Source organism: Vigna unguiculata, chromosome 1 (assembly GCF_004118075.2).
Source record: "Vigna unguiculata cultivar IT97K-499-35 chromosome 1, ASM411807v1, whole genome shotgun sequence".
Taxonomy (NCBI): Eukaryota; Viridiplantae; Streptophyta; class Magnoliopsida; order Fabales; family Fabaceae; genus Vigna; species Vigna unguiculata.
In genome coordinates this window covers 30,745,659-30,772,242 of record NC_040279.1, presented here as the reverse complement: position 1 = coordinate 30,772,242, position 26,584 = coordinate 30,745,659, and the positions used below count along the sequence as shown (strand labels likewise).

The 26,584-nt window shown below is 32.8% G+C and overlaps 5 protein-coding genes and 1 non-coding gene across 6 annotated transcripts; 4 read left to right on the top strand and 2 right to left on the bottom strand.

Moving 5' to 3' along the window:
• The first annotated feature begins 1,285 nt into the window (after positions 1-1,285).
• LOC114164621 (RNA demethylase ALKBH10B-like) lies at positions 1,286-8,010 on the top strand. Its single transcript, XM_028049357.1, has 7 exons — positions 1,286-1,922; positions 5,140-5,270; positions 5,413-5,530; positions 5,947-6,048; positions 6,210-6,325; positions 6,428-6,582; positions 7,224-8,010. The coding sequence occupies exons 1-7, from the start codon at positions 1,472-1,474 to the stop codon at positions 7,687-7,689; spliced, it is 1,539 nt and encodes a 512-aa protein (XP_027905158.1). The 5' UTR covers positions 1,286-1,471; the 3' UTR covers positions 7,690-8,010.
• Positions 8,011-8,671: 661 nt separating this feature from the next.
• Positions 8,672-10,379, bottom strand: LOC114173270 (BSD domain-containing protein C22A12.14c-like). Its single transcript, XM_028057549.1, has one exon. The coding sequence runs from the start codon at positions 10,195-10,197 to the stop codon at positions 8,911-8,913; it is 1,287 nt and encodes a 428-aa protein (XP_027913350.1). The 5' UTR covers positions 10,198-10,379; the 3' UTR covers positions 8,672-8,910.
• Positions 10,380-14,948: 4,569 nt separating this feature from the next.
• LOC114173623 (exosome complex component RRP4 homolog) lies at positions 14,949-16,820 on the top strand. The gene is made up of 6 exons (XM_028058114.1): positions 14,949-15,285; positions 15,361-15,406; positions 15,493-15,582; positions 15,792-15,857; positions 15,952-16,017; positions 16,360-16,820. The coding sequence occupies exons 1-6, from the start codon at positions 15,029-15,031 to the stop codon at positions 16,810-16,812; spliced, it is 978 nt and encodes a 325-aa protein (XP_027913915.1). The 5' UTR covers positions 14,949-15,028; the 3' UTR covers positions 16,813-16,820.
• A 962-nt stretch (positions 16,821-17,782) lies between these two features.
• LOC114180562 (protein RESISTANCE TO PHYTOPHTHORA 1, chloroplastic) lies at positions 17,783-19,282 on the bottom strand. The gene is made up of 4 exons (XM_028066873.1): positions 18,848-19,282; positions 18,471-18,681; positions 18,202-18,371; positions 17,783-18,106 (listed from the first exon to the last, which is right to left on the bottom strand). Exons 1-4 carry the CDS (start codon positions 19,148-19,150, stop codon positions 18,080-18,082), a joined length of 711 nt encoding a protein of 236 aa, XP_027922674.1. The 5' UTR covers positions 19,151-19,282; the 3' UTR covers positions 17,783-18,079.
• Positions 19,283-20,038: 756 nt separating this feature from the next.
• TRNAS-UGA lies at positions 20,039-20,120 on the top strand. The gene has a single exon. It is a non-coding gene; the product is annotated as a tRNA-Ser (tRNA).
• Positions 20,121-23,102: 2,982 nt separating this feature from the next.
• LOC114178411 lies at positions 23,103-25,768 on the top strand. Its single transcript, XM_028064289.1, has 4 exons — positions 23,103-23,975; positions 24,813-25,020; positions 25,105-25,234; positions 25,334-25,768. The coding sequence occupies exons 1-4, from the start codon at positions 23,305-23,307 to the stop codon at positions 25,603-25,605; spliced, it is 1,281 nt and encodes a 426-aa protein (XP_027920090.1). The 5' UTR covers positions 23,103-23,304; the 3' UTR covers positions 25,606-25,768.
• Positions 25,769-26,584: the final 816 nt, after the last annotated feature.

Genomic DNA, 26,584 nt, shown 5'->3' with positions numbered 1-26,584 from the left:
TTGTCAATTTATTATAACTCCAATGTATTATATATTTATTAGTTATGTCACGTTATTGTGGATTTTATGCTCTTTTTTTTTTCAAGTTACGTTTAACAATTTTTCTGTTAGTTATGTTTAATATTAGTATTTTTTTTCCTCTAATAAGTTTTTTTAATAGGTTTACGTTTTCCTAATATGATCATTTTCAACTTATTAATAGTATTAGTTTTTTTTTTTTTAAATATGAACATGATTATCTAACAAGTTTTTTTCTCAATAAATAACAAATATAACTTCTTAGACTTTCTGTTTTTCTTGAGGGCAAGAAAGTTTGAGTTTTTAATTATAGTAAATATTGGATAAAAGCAAGTACTTAACACATCACCATTGTGCCCACCCTATCACAAAAATGACGACAAATATTGTACCTCGTCAACTATTTTCCAGTCACCATAATCTTTTATAATCTCTTCTAGTGTTTGTTTTGTAATAATTAAATTAAAAGGGAGTGAAAGTTATGTATTGAAATCACATTCTCTTTATTTAAAACTAACACATGCATAACACTAGGCTGATTATTTTTAACATTTTTTTTCACAGATAAAATTTTAACCCAATATTTTCCTGTAATAGAACCTAGTCAGTTTAGTATTATTCAAAGCAATAATGCATGTTAATCTATTTATATATTATTTTTCAATATATGTAATTAAATAAAAATATATTAAGAACAGTACCTATTAAATATTATTATATGTACTAATGATATATGTTGATAATTAATATTACATTAAGTAAAAACAGTTAATGACAATAATTTAACACGCTATGTATTTAATTTTCATTAAAAAATTCCTATTTTTATCCTACGTTGACCTATTTCCTCTCTCTTTATATATATATAATTAATATTTAATTAATTCATAATCGTGAAAATCAGTCTCAAAATACATTAAAAAGGTATAACATTGAAATAAAATGTAGGAAGTAGGAAAATAAGATTAAATAAAGTGAAAGTAAAGATAAGTAAATAATGAATTAATTTTGGAGGCATTAAAAATTGTATGGTATTTTAAGGAAGGAGAATGAGGAAAAATATAGAATTAAAAGTAAAGAGGGTTAAGTATAGCATAAAATGAATGTTGTGATAGATTTGAGGTTTACGTAAGATTTTTTTGGACATACATGAAGAGTGGTGATGGTGCCACGTTACATGGAAGGGGGGGTGTAGATTGTACGGAGCAAGCACACTTAGAAAAAAAGAATGAGAGGGACAATAAATCAGACTCCTCTTTATAGCTAAACCCCTTCTCCTCCCCTACACTGCATCACATCTCATGTGACTCACTCCATTCGCTCTAACTAAAACCCTTTTCCATTATTCTCTCTTTCTCTCTCTTTCTCTCTCTCTCTCTCTCTCTCCCTCTCTCTCTTTCTCTTATTTGTCTCTGGTTTGTTTCATTTCACATTGAACCATACCCCTCTGCCTATGGCGGCTGTCCCAGTATCGCGGACCGATCCACCGGCAATGGTGCCGCCGCCGCTCCTCGTTTCCGATGCCTTCGCCAAGGATGCCATTCTCGCCTGGTTTCGCGGCGAGTTTGCGGCAGCCAACGCCATCATCGACGCACTGTGCGGCCATCTTGCGAGCATCGCTGCTGCCTCCTCCGACTACGAAGCCACCTTCGCAGCCATCCACCACCGCCGAATCAACTGGATCCCTATCATCCAGATGCAGAAGTACCACTCCATCGCTGACGTCGCTCTCGAGCTGCGGAAAGTCGCGGACAGGAAAACGGAGGCTGAAGGCGCCAGGAAGAGCGAGAGTAACTCCGGTGGGGAACAGAAATTGGAGAAGGAAATCGTGGAGACGGGTGGAAATGAAGGTGACGAAGCAGCGCCAGAGTATGATTCGCCGGACAGTGAAATAACTGATTCAGGTAATAGTAATCAATTCCACAGTGTTCTTATAATTTCTTTTTTAACTTTTCTTTTGCAATATTTGAATGATTCACTATTCATTCACCTTCAATCTTGATAATCTTGATTTTTTACGACTCACCTTCCTCTTTCTGTCGGAGAATTGAATCGTCATTTTTTTCTGATTATTCAGTGATTACTTTAATTAATTTTATTTTTACCGGTGTTTTTATATATTAGAGATATTTTTTTGTGATTGACAAGGGTGAAAATTTGTAGTGTCTCTTCATGCCAGCAAACCTTTGTGTTTCTGCTTTAATATTTTTTTCCATCACTTTTATAAAACAATTAATTATATATATAGGAAAGAGTTATTTTCATTCCCTTCTGTGTGGCGAAGAAATAGAAGCACAGGAAAGTTAGTTTTCCACATCTTTAGTGCGTTGAAGTCAATTTTCGGTTGCGCAACGGTAGGGTAGACCGCAGACGTCGTTCAACATTTTGATCACTAATTTACAATTAAATTGTTTTTAGGGGAAGCATAATTGTGGCCAACAGGGTTGTTTTTTTTTTTTTTTTTTGATAAAAGTTGTTTTGTAAATTTTGATTTTGTATAAAAGCGTGCTATTAAACTAATGACATGCATGGAATATGTTTGATAATTTATTTTCATTAAATTGTATTTTTATTTGGAATTCTTATGATTTCATAAAGTCTTTATTAAGTTTTTTTTATCATTTAATTAAAATAGCTTGAGAATATATTTTTTTTTTTTGTCTTTTGAAACTGCTAGTCTTTATTAAGTTTTTTTCATTTAATTAAAATAGTTTGGCAATATAATTTTTTTTCTCTTTTGAAACTGTTAGTCTTTATTAAGTTTTTTTTATTTAATTAAAATAGTTTGGCAATATAATTTTTTTTTTCTTTTGAAACTGTAACTTATAGATAAATACAATACTCTTTAATATTAAAGAATTATAATACGTTTATATCTTAATTTACAATTAACATACAAAGCGCTTTTAAATACTTTTCATCAAATAATTTTCCAATAACTCCATCTATATGATTTTCCAGCAAAAATAATGAATAGTTTTACGGGTGAACAAATATATTAAATGATCTTTATTTTATATTTTATGTCTCATCTCAAGTTTGAGAGTCTGCTACTTTATTTCTTTATCTTGGAAAAACTGAAATAAATTATTTAATACATTGTTGGAATATAAATCTTCATCCAATATAAAAATTAATAATTAAATTAACATTATTTTTTTATTGTTAGATTTTTGCTATTATCTTTCTCTTATTTTGTTTGACATGCTGACAAAAGAAATTCTCATTTTGATTGCTATTTAACAATATTAATAGTTAAATAATAAATATTTTTCTTATTATATTCTTCATCATTTATTTTAATTTTATTATAATGAGTGAAAATGAAAAAAATAAAAATAAATTTAAATCTCTATAATTTGTTTTATCCGATTTCAAAGCTTAATTACATTTTTTTCCTATATGAAAACCTTATAATCTTTTAATTTTCTTAAATAAAAACATTATCCTTATTTCTGAATCTTGAATAAGGTTTGTACGTAGCTTTGGTGTTACGGTTAGTTGGTGCCTCGGGGGCAGTGGCGAACACCACAATGTTAGTTGGGGAGAATTCTAAAGATGTGTGCAATGATGCTAATTACAGTCGGCTGAAAAATCAGCCGGTTGCATTATGGCTATGCTTGTTGACGTCACGTGAGTGGTTCCATCTTGTGGTACCGTACCACGTGCAGGTTCGGGTTTGAATAGTTGGGTAGTTGAGCTTTGACATATGGGGCGCTATTTTCTATGAAACAACCTGCTCAGTGTTGAGTTTTCTTAATGGGTCCAAGTAGCGGGTCAACTCCATTCTTTGGAATGAAGGATCCCATAAATGAACTTTAATTACGGGTAGAAAAATACAGAGTATAGATAATTTATAAATGTTAGAACTAGAAAAAGGAAAAAGAAACACATTCTGTCTAGTACTACCTCTGCAATAGTTCCAAGTGCATCATTGTTTATGGACCTGGATCCCTGCAGTCAAAGTTTCCTTTTAATATTTAGCTCTAAGGTTAATCATAATACAATAATTTTTAATGGTCCTATTTTTGTTGTTCAGAAAGATTGATTGAAGAGACTAACGAGGGGGTCCATATAGTTTGGTAGCATGTGCACTAAAAACACATTTTCAGGTTCAAATATAAACAAATGCATTATACTATAAGTTTATTTTATTGCTTCTGCTGAAACCATACAAGTAAGAACGCACATTGGTGTGCAAATAGTTGGATGAAAAAAGAGGAAGAGAATTAAGATAAAAATGTACTAATTATGTGTTTTATGAAAAGAAAAGAAAAAGATGAAAAAACGTCTCAAGTACTGTGAAATGGGAGAGAATTGATTAACACTTTTTTTAATAAATAAATAAATAATTTAATAAGAAATAAATTCATGCGAAGAAATAAATAGTTCTTTTCAATGTTATTTCCATTTCTTGTATTTTGTTTTTTTTGTTCTTTTCACAGTCTCATTCTTCATTCAAAGAAAGTAGAGGAGTAAAAAAAAAGTGAAATCAAAAGAGTGAAGTGATAGATAGATAGATAGATGACAAAAAATATATATAAAAAAAGTGTAAGAATTTGTTTTTAATGTGTATTGTTATTAATTAATGTTTTGGTTCTAAAAAAACATGTCTGAGCAGCCGGTTGCGTTCCTACCCTTACCCGGACATGTGCTATCATGATACTTTTGTTTGTTTCAAAGGCCCGCCCATTTTGTCACCGTTAACTGTACTCTGTACTTGGAACACTGGCATTCATTGTGCCGGAGGAGGACTAACACAGAGCACTAACTTGCAAGGCGGCAATGTTTCTCAACAATTACTCAGCAAAAGCAATTGTTAAATGTCGAAATTTCAGTCTAACAATCTTAATCCTCTAAGGGTTACTACTTAAAATATCTCGTATTCGATTTCCTTTATTGCTAATCATTCTTGGAATCTCTATGCTTATCTCCGTCAACTATCACTAAATGGGTTAAGATTGCAAATGGGTGTAATAAATCATGGGTATCAACTATACAAGTGAATGCAATGTTTTGGAAAAAAATTTGTTGCACGACGTTAATGCGATAAGTCAATCCGTTCCTCCTCTTTTGTTGTGTGCTAAATGTTGTTTGGGTTTTCTCTGGTCTGGTGTGCAGGATCTCAGGAAATGCAACCCAGTGCACTGAACAATAATATATGTTCCAATCATGAAGAATGTGAAGGACGTTCTTCAAAGATAAAGCTGACAAAAGGTTTCTCAGCAAAGGAGTCGGTGAAGGGGCATATGGCAAGTTCTTTTGTTTACAACCTCAATTGCCAATATATTCTTTTCAATAATGAAACACAGATTCATAGAACTGGTATAACTAGTTTTAGTATTAAGAAGCAACTTGATATTGCTGAATGACAGATAATATTGCAATCTGCAGGTGAATGTTGTGAAAGGATTGAAGTTGTACGAGGACGTGTTTTCTGAATCAGAAATTTTCAAACTGACTGATTTTGTGAATGATATTCATGCTGCTGGTCAGAACGGGGAACTCTCAGGTAAATCACCATTAACCTGTTATTTCCTAATTTTGTAAAAGGATTATTAAAGCTGTACTTCATATAGCCAATTTTTAAAGTTTTTAATCGTATTGGTCATCTTCAATCACCAATAGCATCTGTTCGTAGATTTAATTTTGGGACTAGGGACTTTTACAATGTACAACATTTTCTTCCTTCAAATCACTTAATAAATCAATATAGTACATGCAATATAATCAATATCAGGATCTATGTAATAATAGGCCAAGTGTTTTTGCACTTTCAGTCAGAGATTGTATGCCTTCATTGTATTTTTTTTTCAATTTTTTCACCAATCACGAGACAGGTTTAGGCACAGGTAAATGATTTAAGGCAAGTTGTCCTGTTGTCTATAGTATTGTACGTTCTAACCTAATATTCTTGAATAAATGTAGGCGAAACATTTATACTATTCAACAAACAGATGAAGGGAAACAAGAGAGAGCTGATTCAGTTGGGTGTTCCGATATTTGGACAGATAAAGGATGATACCAAAAGTAAGAAGGAAATCATAAAAGGAAATCTGATGATTTGATCTTTGTCCACTTTAACAAAATTGTAATTTGGTTGTTCTAATCCGATTCCATATAAAATATCTATATTATAAGGATAGGATGAATTATGAAGTTCAACTTGTTTTTTCCTATTTTGTTTACAGGCAATATAGAGCCGATTCCAGCTCTCATCCATGATGTCATCGATCACCTTATTCAATGGAAATTAATTCCAGAGTACAAAAGGCCAAATGGCTGTATCATCAACTTTTTTGAAGAGGTAAACATTTTGAGTTTTCCCTATCACTTTTTGGTCCCGGAAAGGTCCTATAAACATTCATTTCTGCAGGCGAGTAACCAACTAGCAATGTTTGTATTGTAGGGAGAATTTTCTCAACCATTCCTGAAACCACCGCATTTGGACCAGCCTCTATCCACACTTCTTCTCTCTGAATCAACAATGGCATTTGGACGTATCCTTGTCAGTGAAAATGATGGGAACTACAAGGGACCACTCATGCTCTCATTGAAGGAGGGGTATAAATTAAACAAATTACATTCTTGGTGGTTCTAACTTCCATTTATTTTAATATTCTATTCATTTCTTGATACAGAGGTAGAATACAGCCAAGATTTTATTGGACAGCATGTAAATGAATAATAGGCCACGCAACTAAATTACCTTTTAGAGGATGACTATAACTTCAAATTATTCTTTGGTTAGATTGCTCCCTTTCCGTCTTTTTTGTTGAGTAATAGGTACTTTGGGGGATAGTTTATTTTTCTTTTTGGGTCTGGAAATATCAATTGCCAGATTGCAGAAGTGGTTCCTAGTCTCTAATTTTCAGCATTTGCACAAGGTCCTTTATCGGTTTTCATTCTGATAGCCGGACTTAAAGTGGTTAAGTTCTCCTAGTTGAATAAGCATTAACTTCTACATTAAAGATCTGAAAGCTTTTGAGATGCTCTTAAAGACATGGATACAGTGACTAGGCAAGTGACTTCTGCTATTTCAGGGGCTGTAGACGTTATGCCTTAGAAAATAGATGTTAGTTTCTCATTTCTAGCGTTTGTCTAACAATAATAATAATAATTATTTATTATTGTTATTATAAATATGTTGAATGGTTTCCTTTTGATCCATAAGATTGCATGATGAGATGATAAACATAATGCAGGTCTCTTATAGTGATGAGGGGAAACAGTGCAGACATGGCAAGGCACGTAATGTGTCCATCCCCGAACAGAAGGGTGAGCATGAGCTTCTTTAGAGTGAGGCCAGATTCCAATCAATGCCTATCACCAACTCCTGCCATGACAACTGCGGTGACTCTTTGGCAATCTGGCATTGCTAACCCATATACTTTGTCAAATGGCTATGAAGCAATGGATATGATGCCTAACTGGGGAATATTTGGTGCTCCAATTGTTATGCTACCACCTATGCGTCCTGTGGCAACGAACTCTCGCAAACTTCCTCGCGGTGGGACTGGGGTTTTCTTGCCTTGGAAGGGAACATCCAGAAAACACACAAGGCATCTACCACCTCGTGCCCAGAAGGGACGACTAATGGAATTACCCTCGCCAGTTGAATCACACTTGGGAGAATCTACCTCTGAACCCACCATAGCTGTTGAAGGGTAGGTATGAGTTGAGTCTTGAAGCTGCCTTTGGGTTTTAATGAGATGTGAATGGATTTCGTGCTTAGGTTATTTAATCTGGACTGTGGAGTATTAATTTTGTTGTACAAACGAGCCCAGGGGTGCTACAAGAGTTTCTTTAATTCATTTTTTTCCTCACATTTTCCCTTTTACTTGTTGTTCTAGATAGATAACATAGAATCTAGTATTCACAATAGTTCAAGGGATTTCGACAAGTATAGCTTCCAAATTTGAAGAATGTGAGTTATACTACCGTGCCGATAGAATTTTTTTTAAGAATGCTCATTTATATTTTCATTTAAAAGGTTTAGAGTCTCACTGTATACTGGTTGCCTCAGGACACGTGAGTATTAAAAGTGGTTCAGGACATCGAAAGCATTATTAACAGACAATGGGAGGGGAAAGTAGTACACATTCCTCCCTTTTGTCTGTGCACGATTTCCACTTCATGGATTCTGTTTTACTTTCGTCCTTGTAATTCTTTTTCCTGAACTTGTATAGAAGATTAATGTATTAACGTTAATTTTAATAAGAAGCAATATTTTTAGCCAAGTTCAACTGTAGCCATATGTCTAAAATTTTTCTTCCCACCGGGAAATTTGTACTTGCAGGATAAGATTGAAGCGTTCATCGCGAAGCAATTGACGTTTCTTAGGGAAGGGTCTTCTGGCATTGTTGTTCAGAATCCGTCATAGATTTTCAAATTGGTTGAATAATGAAAATTTGTTAAAAAAAAAGAAGAAAAAGAGATAATATATGACAGTGGCACTATACCCATTTTCCTTGTGATCTAATTAACTGTAGTGTCGAGTGTGGATATTTTGCACTCGCATAACATAACCTCATCTCGACAATTAAATGGTTCCCAACATTAATAGAACGTTGGTGTGAACAGGACGTATACATAAAACCGGTGTCAATGTAATGCTACTCTAAAACAAATTAGGTACTACAAGCAAGGAACATAGAGAATTTCAAACTATTATTGATTTGCTGGTTATCAAATAAATGAACAAGTACAGAGGAGACACTCACCCAATATGTGTATATAACATATGATGAAAATTAACAAGCGCCGACATATCAATACAAATTGCTGTTTTTCATACATCTATAATGTGAAAGTGATAATCCTAAGAAATCTATGCAAATATAGAAGTAAGAAAAGAGTGCTACTTCGTGTTATTAAAACCACACTTATTTCTCAAACCTTAGCATTAGGAGGCTTATCATCATCATCATCTTCAATATCCCAACTTAAGTCTTCTTCTTGTTGTTGTTGTTGTGCAGTACTGAGGCGCTTCCGCAAATCAACTTTGGTTGGGCTCCCTGTTTGAGTTGCCTTCTCTTCATCAATTCCACTAAGATCCTCAATCTCATCCCACTCAAGGTACTCCTCCTTCTCAACCGATGAATCTTTTCCATTATCAATCGTCTGTTCCATGACCATTTTCTTATCAGAATCTACAGCACAATCATTCATGTTAACAGTGTCATCCACTGCATCCTCTTTTTTCTTGCTTCCATCACCCATTTCCTTGCTACTCTTGTCAACCTTTGATTCTCCAACAGGCTCATCCTTCTTATCACCACTTCCCCTTCTATGCAATAAATCACCTCTCTTTCCTTCCTTAGACCCATCCTCAAAAGATTTATACATTTGTTCCACAGTCGATTTCTCTGTTCCACTAGAATTTTCTTCTTTCCGCTTATTATTTTCGTCACTGTGCTCATCATCATCATCATCTTCAACATCCCAACTCAACTCCTCCTCCTCCCTCGACATTCTCCTCACGAGCCTAGCCCTCATATCCTCAGCTTTCTTAAACCTATAAACTCTATAATAATACCTAAACCAAAACGTATCACGGTCAACGACATTAGGCACAACCCTCTTGTAAACACTCTCCATACCCTCATTCTCTCTCAGCAACCCTTCCATTTCTTCACTCTTCCCCTCCAACGAAAACCCCGATTTCCACTTCTCATACCCCTCTAAATCCTCAGCCACTTCGCTGTAAGTACTAACGTCACCTTGAATGGCCTGAACTTGAGCCTCGAACCTACTATAGCGCCTCGAATTGAAGCCCTCTTTTTCTGTACAGTGCTTGTTTTTGGTATTAACATTATTTTCGGACCCGGAATTGACGGGGATGGCGTCCTTGCCGTGAGATATAAAGCGAGCGGTGCCTTTCGCAACGCTGTTCCCGAACTGGTCGACGACGTGGCCCACCGTCTCGAGAGAACCCTGAGCCACCTCAATCTCTTTCTTCAAGCCGGTGCCGAATTCTTGCAGGTCGCGACGGTAGGTCTCAATGATCAATTCTGATTTCGCGCTCAGCCTTTTCCACAGACCGCCGATTTCCCACGCACCGGCGCCGGTGGAATCAGATCGGCGCTCCAGCAGTGAGGAATCGCGATTCGCTTCCTCTTGGGATTCGTTTTGGTGTGCATTGTCGGAGTCGGAGAAAACGGATGCGAAGAAATTCATGAGGAACGCAGACACAGATGAAGAATTGGATTAGGTTACGTAACACAGTGTGGAAGATTTGAACGTTTGTGAATGTGTATATATATGAAATGGGAATGAGGTAGAGTTCGTGTGGGGTAACCAGTAACTAACACACCGTAATCGAAGGTTAAGGATAAGGCCCAATAGCACCAAACTGTTAAACTGATTTTTAAGTGTGCTTAATAAATATATTTATAACTAATGCAAACACTAAAAAGATTAAATTTTGTTTGTTAATATTGTGATTTTGGTTGCATGCATGTATAATTTTTCTTAACCAAGGAGAGAAATTCTAAACTAATCGAAGTAGAAACGGTTAAGATGATGGGAAGTTATCTCCTTTTATCACAAACGAGGATTGAAAACCAATAGAGAAATAACGGCACACGACAAGGATATGTATTGTTTAGTCACGAAGATAGACATGTGCAGTTAGTTTCTGTTTTTATTGGTTGACTTCTAAAAAAACAACCAACGACTTCTATTTTTGTTTGTTCTCTTCGAATTGTACTTGGTGTGCACAAAACTTTCTTTTCGTAATTTCACATTATCGTTGTCATTTCACGTTATTTTAAACTGCAAATTAAATAAATTGATTTATATAGACTTTCATTTAAATGTAATATTGTTCTGAGTACAAATATAAGCACCCAGAATCGATTATATAAATGCTGTAATTTAATAATATATGCAAAGTTGGACCAATATTGAAAATAAAATAGCATTACTATAACCGAACTTGAGGTAATGTTGTATTAAATAATTGTCAATTTTAATATTTCTTGCATCTTATACGTGCATCACAAAATCTAATATTAAAATATTTGAATATTTTATAATATAATAATAATTGCCTAGTGTTACAAGCCCCATAATTTTTTTTTATCTCGTTACCCACTGGAAAAATATATATATTTTTTCTTTATATTGACAGATATTTATGATACTTGTAGATATACTTGTTTCCTATCCACACTAATGTTCATGTGTAAGAAGTGTGTTTCTGATTATTATCAAATTAATGCCACACCACACCTTAGAAAAATTAGAATCGTGTTAGATACTTGCATATAAAATTATTTAAAACAATTTAATGAAAAATACATCTAAAATGATTTTAAATAACTAAGTCAAAACTACATCTAAATGTTTTATTCTAATAGTTTATATTTTACAAATGTTAACACCTTGATTTTTGAATAAAATCATATTTATATAAAAATCAAGAATTTCCAACTAGTTTTATTTTTTAATGTGTATAACATCTAGGAAAGAAATTGATTGATACAAACACATTACAAGAAAATGTCTCGTAATAACCAATTTTAGTGATCAATTATAATTTTGTATTCAAAGTAGTGACTATTTTATTTGACTAATAACTTTTGATTACTAAAATTGATTGTTAATGAAACATTTTCTTAAAGTGAAAAAAACATCATTACAAGTTTTATGATTAGCTATATTTCATATTTCACTATAGTATTATTTTAAGCTTAAATACTCTTTTGGTTTCTATTCTCATAAGGTTTGTTCAATTTGATTCTCATTTATTTCGGTATTCAATTAGATCCTAATTTTCGTATTTTTTTTGTAAATTTAGTCCTTTTTTTATTGACGTTTAAATATTGACATTTGTGAACGCTGCATGTCACATGTCACTTCCTAACTTTTAATTTTTTTTAAAAATTGTTCACATGTTAAGTCAACATCGCGTCATGTGTCATTGTAAGTGGCACATGTCAGTTCGTAATTATATTATTTGTTCTTGTTCAATTCAGTCGATATATTTGTTATTTTTATTCAATTCGGTGCCAAATTTTGTTAAAATGGAAAAAAAAATTGTTCTTTCTAGATTGAGACAAAATTTATTTATTTTTATAAATGTTATAATTATATTTTTATTAAAATTGAAATTTTTATTAATTAATTTTGAAATTCAATTATAAATTGTTAGATTCAATTATAAATTTAATATAATTCATATATTCCATTATTAAATAGAATATACTTGTTATATTAAAATATAATTATTAAATATTTATTCTAATAATTATAATCTAAATATACTAATATTTATAAAATTAACATTTAAAAATACTAGAAATATATAAATATTTTTAGAAATATTAAATTTATGTTTTACTTAACATTTAAAAATATTAAAATATTTAAAAAATATTAAATATTTAATTTACTTGGCATTTAAAAATATTAGAAACATTAGAAATATTTTAGAAATATTAAATTTATGTTTTACTAATAATTTTGTTCTGGAATCTAAAAATTATATTTAATTTATAATTAAATCTAAAATTTTATAATTGAATTTTAGAAATAAATAATTAAAATTTCAATTTGGTAGGAGAATATACATACTGATAAAAATTTGGATTGAATTGAATAAAAATAATAAATATAGAAACTAAATAAAAAAAAACATAATCACAAATATTATTATATGACACTATTTTGATTTGACATATAAATAATATCTTTTTAAATTTAAAAAAAATTAAAAAATCACAAAGTTGACATGTAATATGCATTGTTTATAAGTCTTAATTTTATTGTATTTTTACTTGAGTGATTTAAATTATTATAAGCTTTAGCTCCGAAATTGCAACATAACCAGTTGTTAATGTCCGTGGAAAATAACCATACTTCTAGTATCATGATTAATGGGAAGAAATCAATTTTATTGAACTCATTTTAGAATGAGAAGAAAAGTTTTGAAAGAAAAAAAAAAAAACTGGTGCCAATAATTTAGTGTACACTAATATACTCACTTTTTAATTTCCTTTTAGAAGAGACATAAACAAATTGAAATCATGAGATTTTTGAAAAATCACATGAATGTGAATCCTGTAGATGCTTCCAATAACGTTATTATAACACATTTAATTAAAATTATTTTTAATTTTTCTTTTAAATAGTTTGTTTAAATAATAGAGTTCAAATTTATTAAATTTGTTTTTTTTTATAAAGTACTGTTTACCATCAAACATAAAAGCACATATTAACATTTAATAATATTTAATAATAAGAGATATAAGTGATATATGAATGTTTTGTATCTTAAGTAATTCTCTTGTATTCTTTTGATTAGTTGTATTTTATGGTGTATTAGGATTTTGACATGCGTAAAGTACAATTTATTCAAAATTAAAATTTATTAAAAACTTATAAGAATTATTTTACAAAAAATAATAATAAAATGTACGTAAGATATTCAATGAGTGGCACTCTCTTACGCTCATCTTCATATTGTATAAAAACCAAGACAAAAGTATATGAAGATATTAAATGTACCACTCTATAGTAACAAAACCAATAAAATAAGATAACATACGAAGATAACATCTAAAACATATGAAGCTAAGAAAAAAACCTTCTTCCAAAACGAAGATTATGAAAAACCTACCTTGATTGAGGTTAACACAAAAGAAGGAAAAAAGCATTAAAGAATCACTAATCAGTGCAGGAAATTTTCATAACAGGGTCTTGAAGTTATATCTCTGCGGACCTAGAAGAAACTTAACTCAAACTTCAAATCAATAGGATTGAAAGCTAATGCTTGTTTTAGACTATCATACAAAACAAACAAATAATTCATCAACAAAATCCATAACAAACACAAACCAAAGCTTTTTACAACAAAATTTAACAAACCCCTAAGTATAGAACAAAAACATAAAATTATACCCAACTAATCCGACAATAACACTAGAAAAAAAATACCCAACAAACCTCCGCAAACCCAAAAGAAAGTCGACTTAAGATCTAAGAACAGCAAGGATGTCTGGATATATTTCACCGAATAAAAAGTAAAAAAATACCCGTTGATGAAGGAAACCTGCAGAGACGAAATAGAAACAAAGTTCAGTTAAAAAGAATAAGAAGAAGAACCTCTAATGAAGAAGGAGAACTCAAGCTATTAAACAATACCTAATGTTCAATCGGATGTTAACTGATTAAGAAGCAGAAAAAAAAAACTTAGAGTAAGATAAAGAAGGATAGGTTATGAGAAGAAGTAAAAAAAACCCTTTATGAAGATCGAGAAGGAGAACTCGAAAACAAAGTTAGGTTATTATAACTTACCTTCAACTGGATATGACGGCAGAAGTAGGAGGCGAAGAAGAAGAAGAAGACAACATTGAGGGTTTTCTTCTGGTTCTGTAAATTTTTGTGGAAGAAGAAGAATGAGAATAGTTTTTTCTGGGGGAAGAAAAAGAATAGTAATTATTTGTCACACGTCAATCAATATTTTAATCAAGCATTGAAAGTGGGTCATTCAAAAATTTGATAAACTATCAAGGGGGAAGAAGTAGAAAATCTTAAAGAAAAGAGAAAAAACGAAAAAAACTCTTCATTTGTGACATGTGTCAATAAATTAGAATGACTAGTTCAATAACTTCATTATACTAACATTTTCTTATATATAAAGATATGCAACTTTTAGGGATAATTGTTAAACTTGTCTATCTAAAATTAATTTTCAAAAGTACTTTCTAGAATATATTAAATAAAATGGTTCGAGGAAATCTTCTGGAGAAGAGATATTTTTAATAAAAAATGATAAAAGAGAAGCATCTTAGTAATAGTGAGAGGTGTTAATAATAATTACCCTAAATTTGTAATACTGGAAAACCAAAATTGAAAGCCTGTTTAAAGAAGGCCCATTGAATGGATGGGCTCAGAAGCCCAAATTTCAAAGTTTGAAAGAGGGAATGGTGGTGGAAGAGTCAGTGAGGTTCAGGCTTAGGGTTTCTTCTTCCATTGCTCAGTGTTTGCAGAGAGAGATATCGTAATGAGAGGAATACAGTTACCGTTAAGCCAAACTCAGAAGGTTCGTCTTCAGAAGACTCTAGAACAGTTAGAATCTCTCTCATCCAAGGTCAACTCCGATGCTTCCGTTATCATCGCTGATTCCATTCCCGTCAACCACGAAGACGGCGTACTCAAGGGACACGGAACCGCCGATCTCAACGGCGAAGTCGTCGCCACCGTCTGCGGCGTTGTCGAGCGCGTCAACAAACTTGTCTACGTCCGCTCGTTACGCTCCAGGTATAATATTTCTTCTTAACTTCTCCAACTTTTTCTGTTGATACCTTTGTTAACGGAGTGAGTGATAACTCGTAGGTATAAACCTGAGGTTGGTGACATCGTTATTGGACGTGTTGCTGAGGTAAATATCAATAATTTCTCTTGGAAATTTGTTTTTGTACTTGTTGCGCTTCTCTCACTATTTTTAATTTAATCGCTGTTATGTAGGTTGCTCAGAAGCGCTGGAGACTGGATATAAATTTCAATCAGGATGCAGTTTTGATGCTTTCTTCTATGAATATGCCTGATGGCGTCCAGGTATTTCATAACACTTTTTTTTGGGGATATATCTTGTTATGGTTTATCTGAAAAGCATCTGTAATTTGTATAGCTCGTATAACTCTCTTCACAAAATTTAACTTGTTCCTTTTTAAAAGGAAATGATGTTTTTAGTTAAGCGAAATGTGTTTAGTTATATGAATGAAGCTGGAAACTCTCTCATTTAGAATTATTCTTATCCGTGCTAGAGGCGGAGGACAGCGCTGGATGAGCTAAACATGCGTTGCATTTTTGAGGAGAATGATGTTGTTTGTGTAAGTTGTTGTGTTGTTTTTACTGAAAATTAATTTCATTGGTTGAAGCAAATGATGGTTGATTAGTGTTCCTATACTATGTTTGTGACCTCAGGCTGAAGTTCGGGGTTTCCAGCATGACGGCTTACACCTTCAAGCAAGGAGTCGGAAATATGGAAAGGTGTGCTGTCTGGAAAATCCTAATAAATCACTTCGTTTTTTTTCGCTTCTGTTTTCATCTCGAAATGTAGTAGGCTTCTAGCACGTTGTATAAAGTAGGAGACAGTAGAAAATGAAATTTTTCTATGAAATGGGCATTGTTGCTAACAGATGTAGAAGTACATAGTTAGTCTGCTTCCATGTTCCGACTATGCTTTTCTGTTTGTGATACGAGGACAAGATTTTGAACTGAGGGTAAATAGTTTTCTGGGTTCTTAGAAGGTGTTTATAGATGACTTGAAATAGATTGTAGTTGTTCTTCAGTCTTTTACTGTTACTAACGTCTCTCGGTTGTGCAACACAGCTTTATAGAGGTCAGCTGCTTACAGTCCCACCTTATCTTGTGAAGAGACAGAAACAACATTTCCATCATCTGGAGGAGTTTGGTATTGATTTGATACTTGGCTGTAATGGATTCATATGGGTTGGGGAACATATTGAAGCCAAAGATGACATGGTAGAAGATCAGGTGAGCCAATCCGATCCGCAAGTTTTACTGCATAACAGCGCAAGTCTTGAAGAACAAGAAAGAAATTATACGATATTGGAGACCAGAAAATACATTTGCAGAGCAGCTAATGCTGTTAGAGTTCTATCAATCTTAGGCTTCAATATTACATTGGAAATCATCAAGGGAATTATTGATCTAAGCCTATCTATGAATCTTGATATACATGAGATGCTTGGTTCTGAATTCTGTGTTCTGGTTGCTGAAAAAGAAGCAGAAAGGAGAAGCTCAAATAAAAAGAAGCGGTAGATTGTGAAATGGCGGCTTTTTGACCGGGAACTATTTGTAATTTGGTTTTTGCTCGGGGAGAATTAATGTTCAATTTACAAAATTGGTTTAATTATAAAAGAAAAATTCTCCCACATAGTGTAATGCGCGTTTGAGATTAGCATAGTGTAAAAGGAATTTCATATGTATGAGTTATGAAGTGAATGTTTAAAATGAATTGTCCATGGTTGTGGCTTTTCTTTTCTGAAACATTTGTTAAGAGATAGCTAGCTAACTTTTAATAATAAAAAGGACGAAAGGCAGTTGTAATCTACCAAATACAGTTTTCATATATTTTGAATTGAAGATTAAGTATGATTTGGAAAACAGGACTTGATATTTTTATCGTAGAATGTATAAAATTCGACCCTTTGGAGTTTCAAAGCTGGATCATGTGCTGTGTTTACATGGCCTTGCAAAATTAGGTATTGGTATATCTCTGATATGAGCTTGTGAAATCGAGCCCACTTTTTTAGTTGAAATGCATTTGCTAGGGAAGTCAATCATGTAGCATTGCCTTGTTGAACTTGCTGTTTGTCATTTTGGTGCTTGGTCATTGTAGTGTTTGTTTGGCTGTACAATTTTTCTTATTTGTATGATGAGTTTGTCTAATTCTATACCGATTGTACGTGGGGAATAATACCGTGACATTGAGATTGAGAACTGAAGGAAATGGCTTGATTACATTGATCAAAGGGACCTAGTTTCATGAATTTCCTTTATATCAGCCAATGCCTTGATCGGAGATCTATCTGAAATTGTGTAGTTATCTGAATGCAGTATTTACCAATACATAAGGTGTATTCCAAAGACAATTTTTCTGTTTAATTATTAAAACATAATAAATTAATGTTAAGAACATATAATTTCGCCCTTACACTTCATTCAGCAGATGCAGACCAGAATACAACTGGTTTCTAAATTTTGATTTTCGTGCAGTTAAGAAAATAAGTTAAAGCCATAGAAAATCTCTGATATAAAATCCGTGTATAATGTGGCTACATTGTATTTCATCTTTGGGAGATTACTGCTATGACATGGGAATTTCAGTTCTCTGAAATGTGAGACGCGCAACACATACAAAATGCAAAACTTTTTAAAGAACGTATAACATCCTCTTCATTTGATAAAAAAGAAGAATGCATCTGTGACAATTAATTGTTGTGTGGCATATAGAATGAAGATCCATCATGTCAAGATGCAACAAGCCTTGAAGGTATACTTTTGATGATAACCAAGTTTGAGTTCCCTAATCCGTTCTCTGAAACCATCCAAACTGCAAGAGACACGCTTTAGATAACAAGTTACAAGAAACTAAAGCTAAACAGGTAACAACAAATATGGATAACTAGAAAGTAGATGTAGGTTTACCTTCCATGCATACATTCCAAGGAAGGCAACTACATCAGCCGACCAAACAACAGCAAAGGACTTCCAAAAGAAAGGGATTACAACATTGATCAATGGTATGAGGAGAAAAAGATAGTTGAGAGCTTCTTTCTCATTCTTTGAGCAATCTCGAGCTCGTAATGAAGGAATTGCTGCACATAAAACCATGGTCGTGAAAAACAATGAAGCAGCAAGTAAGCACTAGCTCTTTCATACAACAATAAATTCAAAATTGGGAGGTAGAAACTTACTGAACATCCAAATGGACCACATTCCCATTAATCTCCAAATGTCAGGTTCATCAGAAGGAAATATGAGATTAAAAGACAAAGCTCCACCCAACAACACTGAAACATACCCTTGAACCTCAAAAACAGTGTACAATACAGTACCGGGCACTGCAGGGTTTTTGGTGGCGGTGGAAGCCCTTGGCGCAAAGGTAGCAGCAGTTTTCTGAGCAACCTGTCACATAACAAAACAAACATCAAAATCCCCATCCACTTGCCAACATGGAAACTACAAATTTTCCAAGAAAGCATAGGTTTTAACGAAATGGGCACCCTTAAAATTTGTCTTAAATTGAAATTCTTGAACGACCAGAAGTGGGAACTTAGAACTCAGAACCAACCTTTTTAAGCTCTTTGTCAATTGGAGCAGAAAAAGTGGACGTGTTCTCCTGGTTGCTTTTCTCTTCCACGTTCGTCTCCTCTGCAAGTTCCTCGGCCACTATCTGCGTGTCTACTTCATCGGAGGTGGCACGTGCGGAGAGCTTGGCATGAACGAGAGAGTGTGAGAACAAGTTGGTAGTAACTGTGCAATGCAATCTTGTAACGTTAACCACGTTTGTGTTGTTGTTTCGAACCGGAGAGACGGAAGAGTAGGGAACCCCCCAAAGGTAACGGTTCATAGAAGGTGAGATTAACGTGTTCATGTTTTTGTTTTTGAGGGGTCTGAAATTAAGTTTTCATCGGAAACTGAAACTCCACGACGATGAGAAGGAGGAAGATAAGGAATGTGAGGTGGAATTGGAACCAAGTACAGCAATGACGGTGAGACGACAACGTTTAGAAACCCGCTTAAACTCTAACGGTCTGAATTTATTTATTTCATTTATTTTTCGTCAAGTAATTGCTATTTGGGTATATATTTAATTTTTTTTATCTTTTACATTAATATTTAAACATAAAAGTAAAACAAACTACTAAATTGACTATGTAATTATTTATGAAAATAATAAACAATAAGTAAAAATAAAATAAATACACATCTCAAAATTAAACAACCTTTTTATAACTTTCTTTTGTAATAAAAAATATTACCAAAAAGGAAGTTAACAGGTTTACTTAAAATAAAGGGTTTTGGACTTAGTAATAAGAAAAAATTATACTAGTTTTAGGTAAAGGAAATTATAATTATATAATGAGAAGAAATGTGATAAAATATTTCTTTAACTTTGAAAGTGAAAAAAGAAATGAATTAATTAATAATGTAAATTCATATTGATATATGAAAAATTAACAATATGATAATCATCCTAGTTTTGTTTTTCTATTTAAAAAATGGTCCCATAAGTATTTTTTTTAGAACAAATTATAGATTTCAAATGAAGATATCACAATCCAAGCTAAATCTCACTGCTAAAGATTCTAACTCCATAGTAGGATTATGTGAAAAGGAATAATACAAAGTGTGACTTGATGCTATATAAAATATTGAGCTACCAGATCTTATTATTGGATTAGACAATCCACAATGTATGCATTCCTTTTCGTTAATAAGTAATTAACTTTAATGAATAAATTAGCATTATATATCAAGAGTCGATATGTCCGAGTGGTTAAGGAGACAGACTTGAAATCTGTTGGGCTACGCCCGCGCAGGTTCGAACCCTGCTGTCGACGATTAAAGATTTTGATTTTTTTATTTTTTATAAATAATTTTGGTTTTCTTGCAGTAATGATTGTTTATTAAAATATTTTTCATTCTTGAATTACGTTTGACTTTCTTTGGCGTCTAATTTCTTTTTCTTGTTTTTTAGATCCTTTTATTTTAATTTTATTCTAATAACATTGTCAATTTACGTAGAATGGATAAACATGTGAACAAAAATATTTTTGACATAATTGATATAACCAACTTTTTTTTTTTGGAAAAAATAATCAATCTTTTTTCGAAAACCAAATAAAAAATATTTGATTTTCAGAAGCCAAAAGTTTTTTTTTTTTTTTTACAAAACCTATTTTAGAAAAAGAAAAAAAATATTTAAACCACGATAACAACATACAAACTGAAGCTCTGCCACGGGACCCATCTAGTAAGTGTTGTCTACTAAGAAGGAAACTTGTATTAAATTTTGGAATTCTTAACACTAGTATAATAGTACAGTTTTGGTGCCTGAGGAATTAAATTAGTCTTATGCATTATTTATCCTCTTTAACAACTGTGCATTATGATCGTTTTGAGGGCACTCAACAATTAACGTAGTTAGGTGTAGCTGACCCTGATTCGGACACAGTTGGTTTATATCATGAATAATGATGTCAATTTAGGTATCATGGTTGTAGTTTTAGCCCCCACTTAAGAACAATTTAAGCTAATACTAATCTTAATATTTCCGAATGATGAGAATAAAGAAGACGACTAAATAGTGTTTCTTTTCAGAAGAATCATAATGATTGAGATCCTGAGTTGATGTAATGAATGATTCACGAAATATCAAAGAATGTTTTGTCTCTGATTCATGTCACGTTAAACTGGGATCATAACAATTATCGCCAACTTTCACCCTGGAGCTCATGAAGTGTCTGCTATAGAACAATTACAAGGAAGAAATCCTGATAGAAAAAAAAAAGATACTGAAAGCTGCAGTATTAAAATTCCTTAGCATTAAATTCAAAAACATAGTTAATTAGGTGAGGATATTAATTAATATAACTTGGACATTCTAGCATTATAGAGATATAAAATGATCTGCTATAAATAGTTACAGTGAAAGGAACTTCCACATATAAAATGTTCTCCTATGAATAGTAACAGTGAAAGGAACTTCCAGCGGCCAGACCCAGAACTTGGTTTCAAGAACAAAAAGTTTGTGAATATGCCAACAACTTTGTGAGCTTGGAAAACCAGATTTATTCATTTGGTATTTGACAGGTCAAAAACAAGCAGACCCACATATTAGTTCATAACAATAAATATATATACATTACTTTTCCAAATCTTCTTTTTGCAAACAATGATTTAAGTGGGTACCACATTTGTCGATATTTTGGTGTATTTAAAATCATTTATACTACGTTATTCTAGCTGATAAGTATTTGTACCCTAGAACTCCAGAAACCTTGTTCCTTTCGATCTTAATCCCAAGCTTCATTTTCTTAAGAAATTGACACCACGTGATTTGCATTAATTACATTTTACATGTTAGATGTTGCTGATGTTTACCTTGTCACTATTACCTTGTACCATATGTGGAACTCATGTTTACCATGTCACTACATATACAAAATCAAGAAGCTTATCTTGCATACATCATCTTCTTTAAGGAAAGGTTAGTTGTCTTTTTCTTATAAGAAGCTTCTACTTATAACTTAATGTGTTACTTGTTATCTTCTAATGAAACCAAACAAGAAAGGAAAAAAAAAAAGATCCAAGGTTAATGTAAAATACTGAAGAACGCCAAGAAGGGAAAGGTGATGTGCTGAGGCTGGGTCCCCGCTATATACAGCTAACATGACATGATGGGTTTTATGTCATAGATAATCTCACTTATATATGTTTTTGATTGTTAAGAAAATTGTTGAAAGTCTCACATCGATTAGAGATAACGTCAATTCATAATATATAAATAGGTGCAATCTTCACTTTACAAACCGATTTTGTAGGATTGAGTTAGACTTAAAGTCCATTTCTAACAAAAATCGGAAGGGTACGGGTGAAAAAATTATTAATTGTTATTATTTTCAACTATTTCCGACATTCTTTTAAAATAAGATCACCAAGAAGATAAACACCAATAAAATATAAATTCAATGTATATATAAGAGATTTATATGGATTCTAATCCAAAACTTTGTTAAAATACAAAATTTATGAATCTTCGTCTTTATAATATTTAATTTTTCTCGACATCAGATTTCAACTCATATATGTAATTTAACATTACTTTCATCGATATAAAAAGTTAATATATATTCTCTCACGTATGTTATAAAATTTAAATATTGTTCAAGATTATAATAACCTTGATTTGAACCGTATGATAATTGATGATAGAGGGTTTCCACAGGTTTCTGTTGACCTTACGTTCTAAATAAGAATGTGATTCTATGGCAATGAGCAGAGTTGTTGGCTGAGTAAAGTTATTCCTATTAGACTTTGTTTTTCCCTCATTGGTTTGTTGCATCCTTTCAACCAAAGTAGGAAAACTAGAAAATAATATATAAGAGTTGTTTTAGCTAAAAAGGCAACATATTATGATCTTGATTTTATTGGCATATAAACTATGTTGAGAAACCTTGTTTCCCTATAAGGCTTAAAGGACATTTGTTTCATTACTTAAATAAAAACAATTGAAGGAAGCCAATTATCTTTTGTGGAGCAGTTGGGGCTCACACTCTAAATATTGCATGTTTCATTCACACTGTAAAAATTATCAAAAATTAGTTATTAAAATATTATTGTAATTTTTTTATTTTTTTTTTGTAATGAAGATGGTAGCTTTTTGCATGTTAGACATGTAGCGGGCATGCAGAAAACCTGTGACCAAGAGGCATGTGTCCTAAAGATAAGTGACATTATTAGGTTTCTTGTTTTCACCAATGCATGGAGCAATTTTTGTCCATTTCTAAGTTTTCTCATTAGATAGAGCCCACGTACAATGTCACTGCAAACTCATCTCTCATCGTCACTAGCCACTCACATCCAACTCAAAAATAAATTAATGCATCATTAAATTCATTCACTCACATAATTAACCTACTTAATAAGATTTAAGATTGTCGTGTTCTATTTTATTCAATCAACCCCTTCTATACCAATCATACAACAAAACTTTGGAACCACAAAATTAAAAATTTCTCCATCATGCTTAAACTTCTCAACAAGAACCTCCGTCGCCTCAGCTCCCTCCTCAAGTCCTCACTACGGCGTCGTTCCAAGTCCAAGCCTAGCTTCGACAACCCCTCTCCCAAACCTCCCACCGAACCTCCCTCTCCTCCTTCCAAACCAATACGAATCGCTACGTTCAACGCCGCATTCTTCTCTATGGCACCGGTGCTTCTCGAACCAGACAGAAGCACCGCCTCGGACGACGACAACGTGGAGCGACCAAAGTCAACGTACGACCGACCACCACGGAGCATTTTGAAACAGTCGCAGTCTCCGCCGTTGGGGAAGTCAAAGCTGCGAGTGTCGATCAACTTACCCGACAACGAGATTTCGCTGCGGCAGACGAGTTTTTCGGAGCACGAGAGAGCAAAAGGGTCGTGGAGTTTCAGCGAGGAAGTGGAGGGAGAGAGGCAGAGGAAAACGGTGCTTGAAGTTCTGAGAGAAGTAAACGCCGACGTTTTGGGGTTGCAAGACGTGAAGGCGGAGGAAGAGAACGGGATGAAGCCTTTGTCTGATTTGGCTCGAGCTTTGGGAATGAACTACGTCTTCGCCGAAAGCTGGGCCCCTCAATACGGCAACGCCGTTCTCTCCAAGTGGCCCATTAAACGATGGAAGCTGCAGAAAATCTTCGACCACACCGATTTCAGGTCATTTTTCAATTATTTAATTACTGTAATTACAATTTACTTCATTCGATTATGCAACTGGCACTCATCAGAAACACGGAAAACCAACTGTAATGAGAGCTTTTTGAAGGAATGTATGAACTGTGTACAGCGATGCAGAATGTCCCCACCTAAGCTTTTGTGTTGTCTGTCACCTATGCAAATTCATCTATGTTCATTTCAGATTTTACATTTTCCATCAACATTCTTGTGAACACATTTATGGATTATTCATTGCTCAATTTATTTACATTTACACATGCATTAATACTTAACTTCTTCCTTTACATTAAAATTATATAGCATATACATTTTCTTCAAACGTTACATGCGTAGTTTAAAACAGTATAATTAACAAAAATACAAAATTAAAAGTGTAGAACGTTATGTACAATTTCTTTAAACGTTTTCTTTATGTTTGGAGTGAAGCAAACTATGTTATGTACGTATGAAATCATGATCACTTTGTAATATTGCAAAAACTTAGTAATGTTGCCGTTTCAAGAAATAGCTTGACGCCCAATCTGTATGATATTGAAGGAGAGTAAGAATATTACATCACTGTTGTTTCTCAATTTCGTGATGATTGAAAGCAAGAAATTTGTCTTACTTTAATCCGAAGGTACTGGTTGTCCATGCCCTTATGTCACAGAATGATTATGTTATGGTAATAATATTAGTGGAAATCCAGCCTGTGAAAGGTTGGAACATGAAAACAATTTAGCTAATTGCAGTTAAAGGAAATGTGTGTTAAATTTGGTGTGTTGGAATGAGTTAGTAACAAGTGTGAATGAATGTGACAGCAATTTTATGCAACAGGAATGTTCTGAAGGCCACTATCGATGTACCAGAAGAAGGTGAACTACACTTTTACTGCACCCACCTTGATCATCTTGATGAGAGTTTGAGAATGAAGCAGATAAATGCAATACTTCAATCTAATGATGAGCCACACATTTTAGCCGGTGGACTTAATTCTCTTGATGAATCGGATTATTCCCAAGAAAGATGGACAGATATTGTAAAGGTATATATATATATATATACATCACAACCTCAATTTTCTCAAAATGCAAAAATGAAAACTGTGAATTGGTTCATTTGTGTGTAGTACTATGAGGAGATGGGAAAGCCAACACCCAAGGTTGAAGTCATGAAATATCTGAAGAACAGACACTACAGAGATGCAAAGGACTTTTCAGGGGAATGTGAATCTGTTGTCATGATTGCCAAAGGACAAAGTACAACAACAACAACAACAACCTCTTTTATTCTTTGTCTTTATGAAGGTTCAAGTTTATTCTCGTACTAAGTTTGTCAAAATTAAAAATTTGATGCAGGTGTCCAAGGAACGTGCAAGTATGGGACTCGGGTAGATTACATATTATCTTCCTCAGATTCCACATATGAATTTGTTTCAGGGTCTTACTTAGTCCTTTCTTCCAAAGGGACTTCAGATCATCACATAGTGAAAGCTGATGTGGTAAAAGTGAATAGAAATCCTCAAGAAAATCTGACAAAGAAGCAGGAACAATCAGGACACAATGTTCAGAGAATAAAATCAACTCCATCCAAATGTATATGGAAAACACAAACTCATGATATAGATTGAAATCTTTTCATTCCTCTTTTTTTTTTTCACTAATTTTGAAGATGGAGCAGTACTTAGTTCTGTTCCTGCTTACAGCTTCCTAATTGTGTTCTGTATACTATTCAAAGAATTAGACGTATGAAATAAAGGTGATACATGATGAGTTGAACATTTTTTTTTAAAATTCCTTGAATTTGCCTGGCCTTTGATTAGCACATCATACTCACTCAATTACTCTTGCAAGAAATAATGTCGACCAGGAAATTGGGACAACTTTTTCACCTACACCGAAGTTGTTCGTTTTTTGTAAAATTCTGGTGTAATTTCATTTTGAAATTATCAAATGGGGCAAGTTTTGCAAAAAATATTTAATTTAGAAAAGTCATGTCTCAGATGATTTTACATTAACTAAAATAAAGTCATGTCAAGACAATTTTCATGAAAAAAGTTGAAATTGTTACAACTCAAGACAACTTCACTATTATACAAAATGTTGTAATGCTGCCACGACTTCAAAGTCAAATGTACTGAAGTCATATAATGTTGACGCCTTCGGTTTTTTTTGTGAAATGTCTTGAAGTTAAATGTATTGAAATTGTATGATATTGTCACGACTTCAATTTTTTTATCAACTTGTGACACAACTTATCCGAATTCAATTTTTTCTTTTTAAAGTTATTTCATTTTTGTAATTTTATAATGAAATTAAACCGTAATGATAAAAAAAAACAAAGTTGTTAGCACTCTACTTTTACATTCAGAGTTATGCATTATAAATTGATGTTTTTGATGTAACCATTATAAATTGAAGTTTTATTGAATAAATTAAATCTGTTAACTTTTTAAAAAATTTTAAGATCATTTAATAGCGTATTAAACAAATTTAATTAACATGTAATGTGTTTTTAAAAATTAAAATAAGTAAATGTTGGCTGTAAAATATACCCATTTTGTCCAAAACTTTATGATCATTGAATTAATATACAAATATTTAATAATT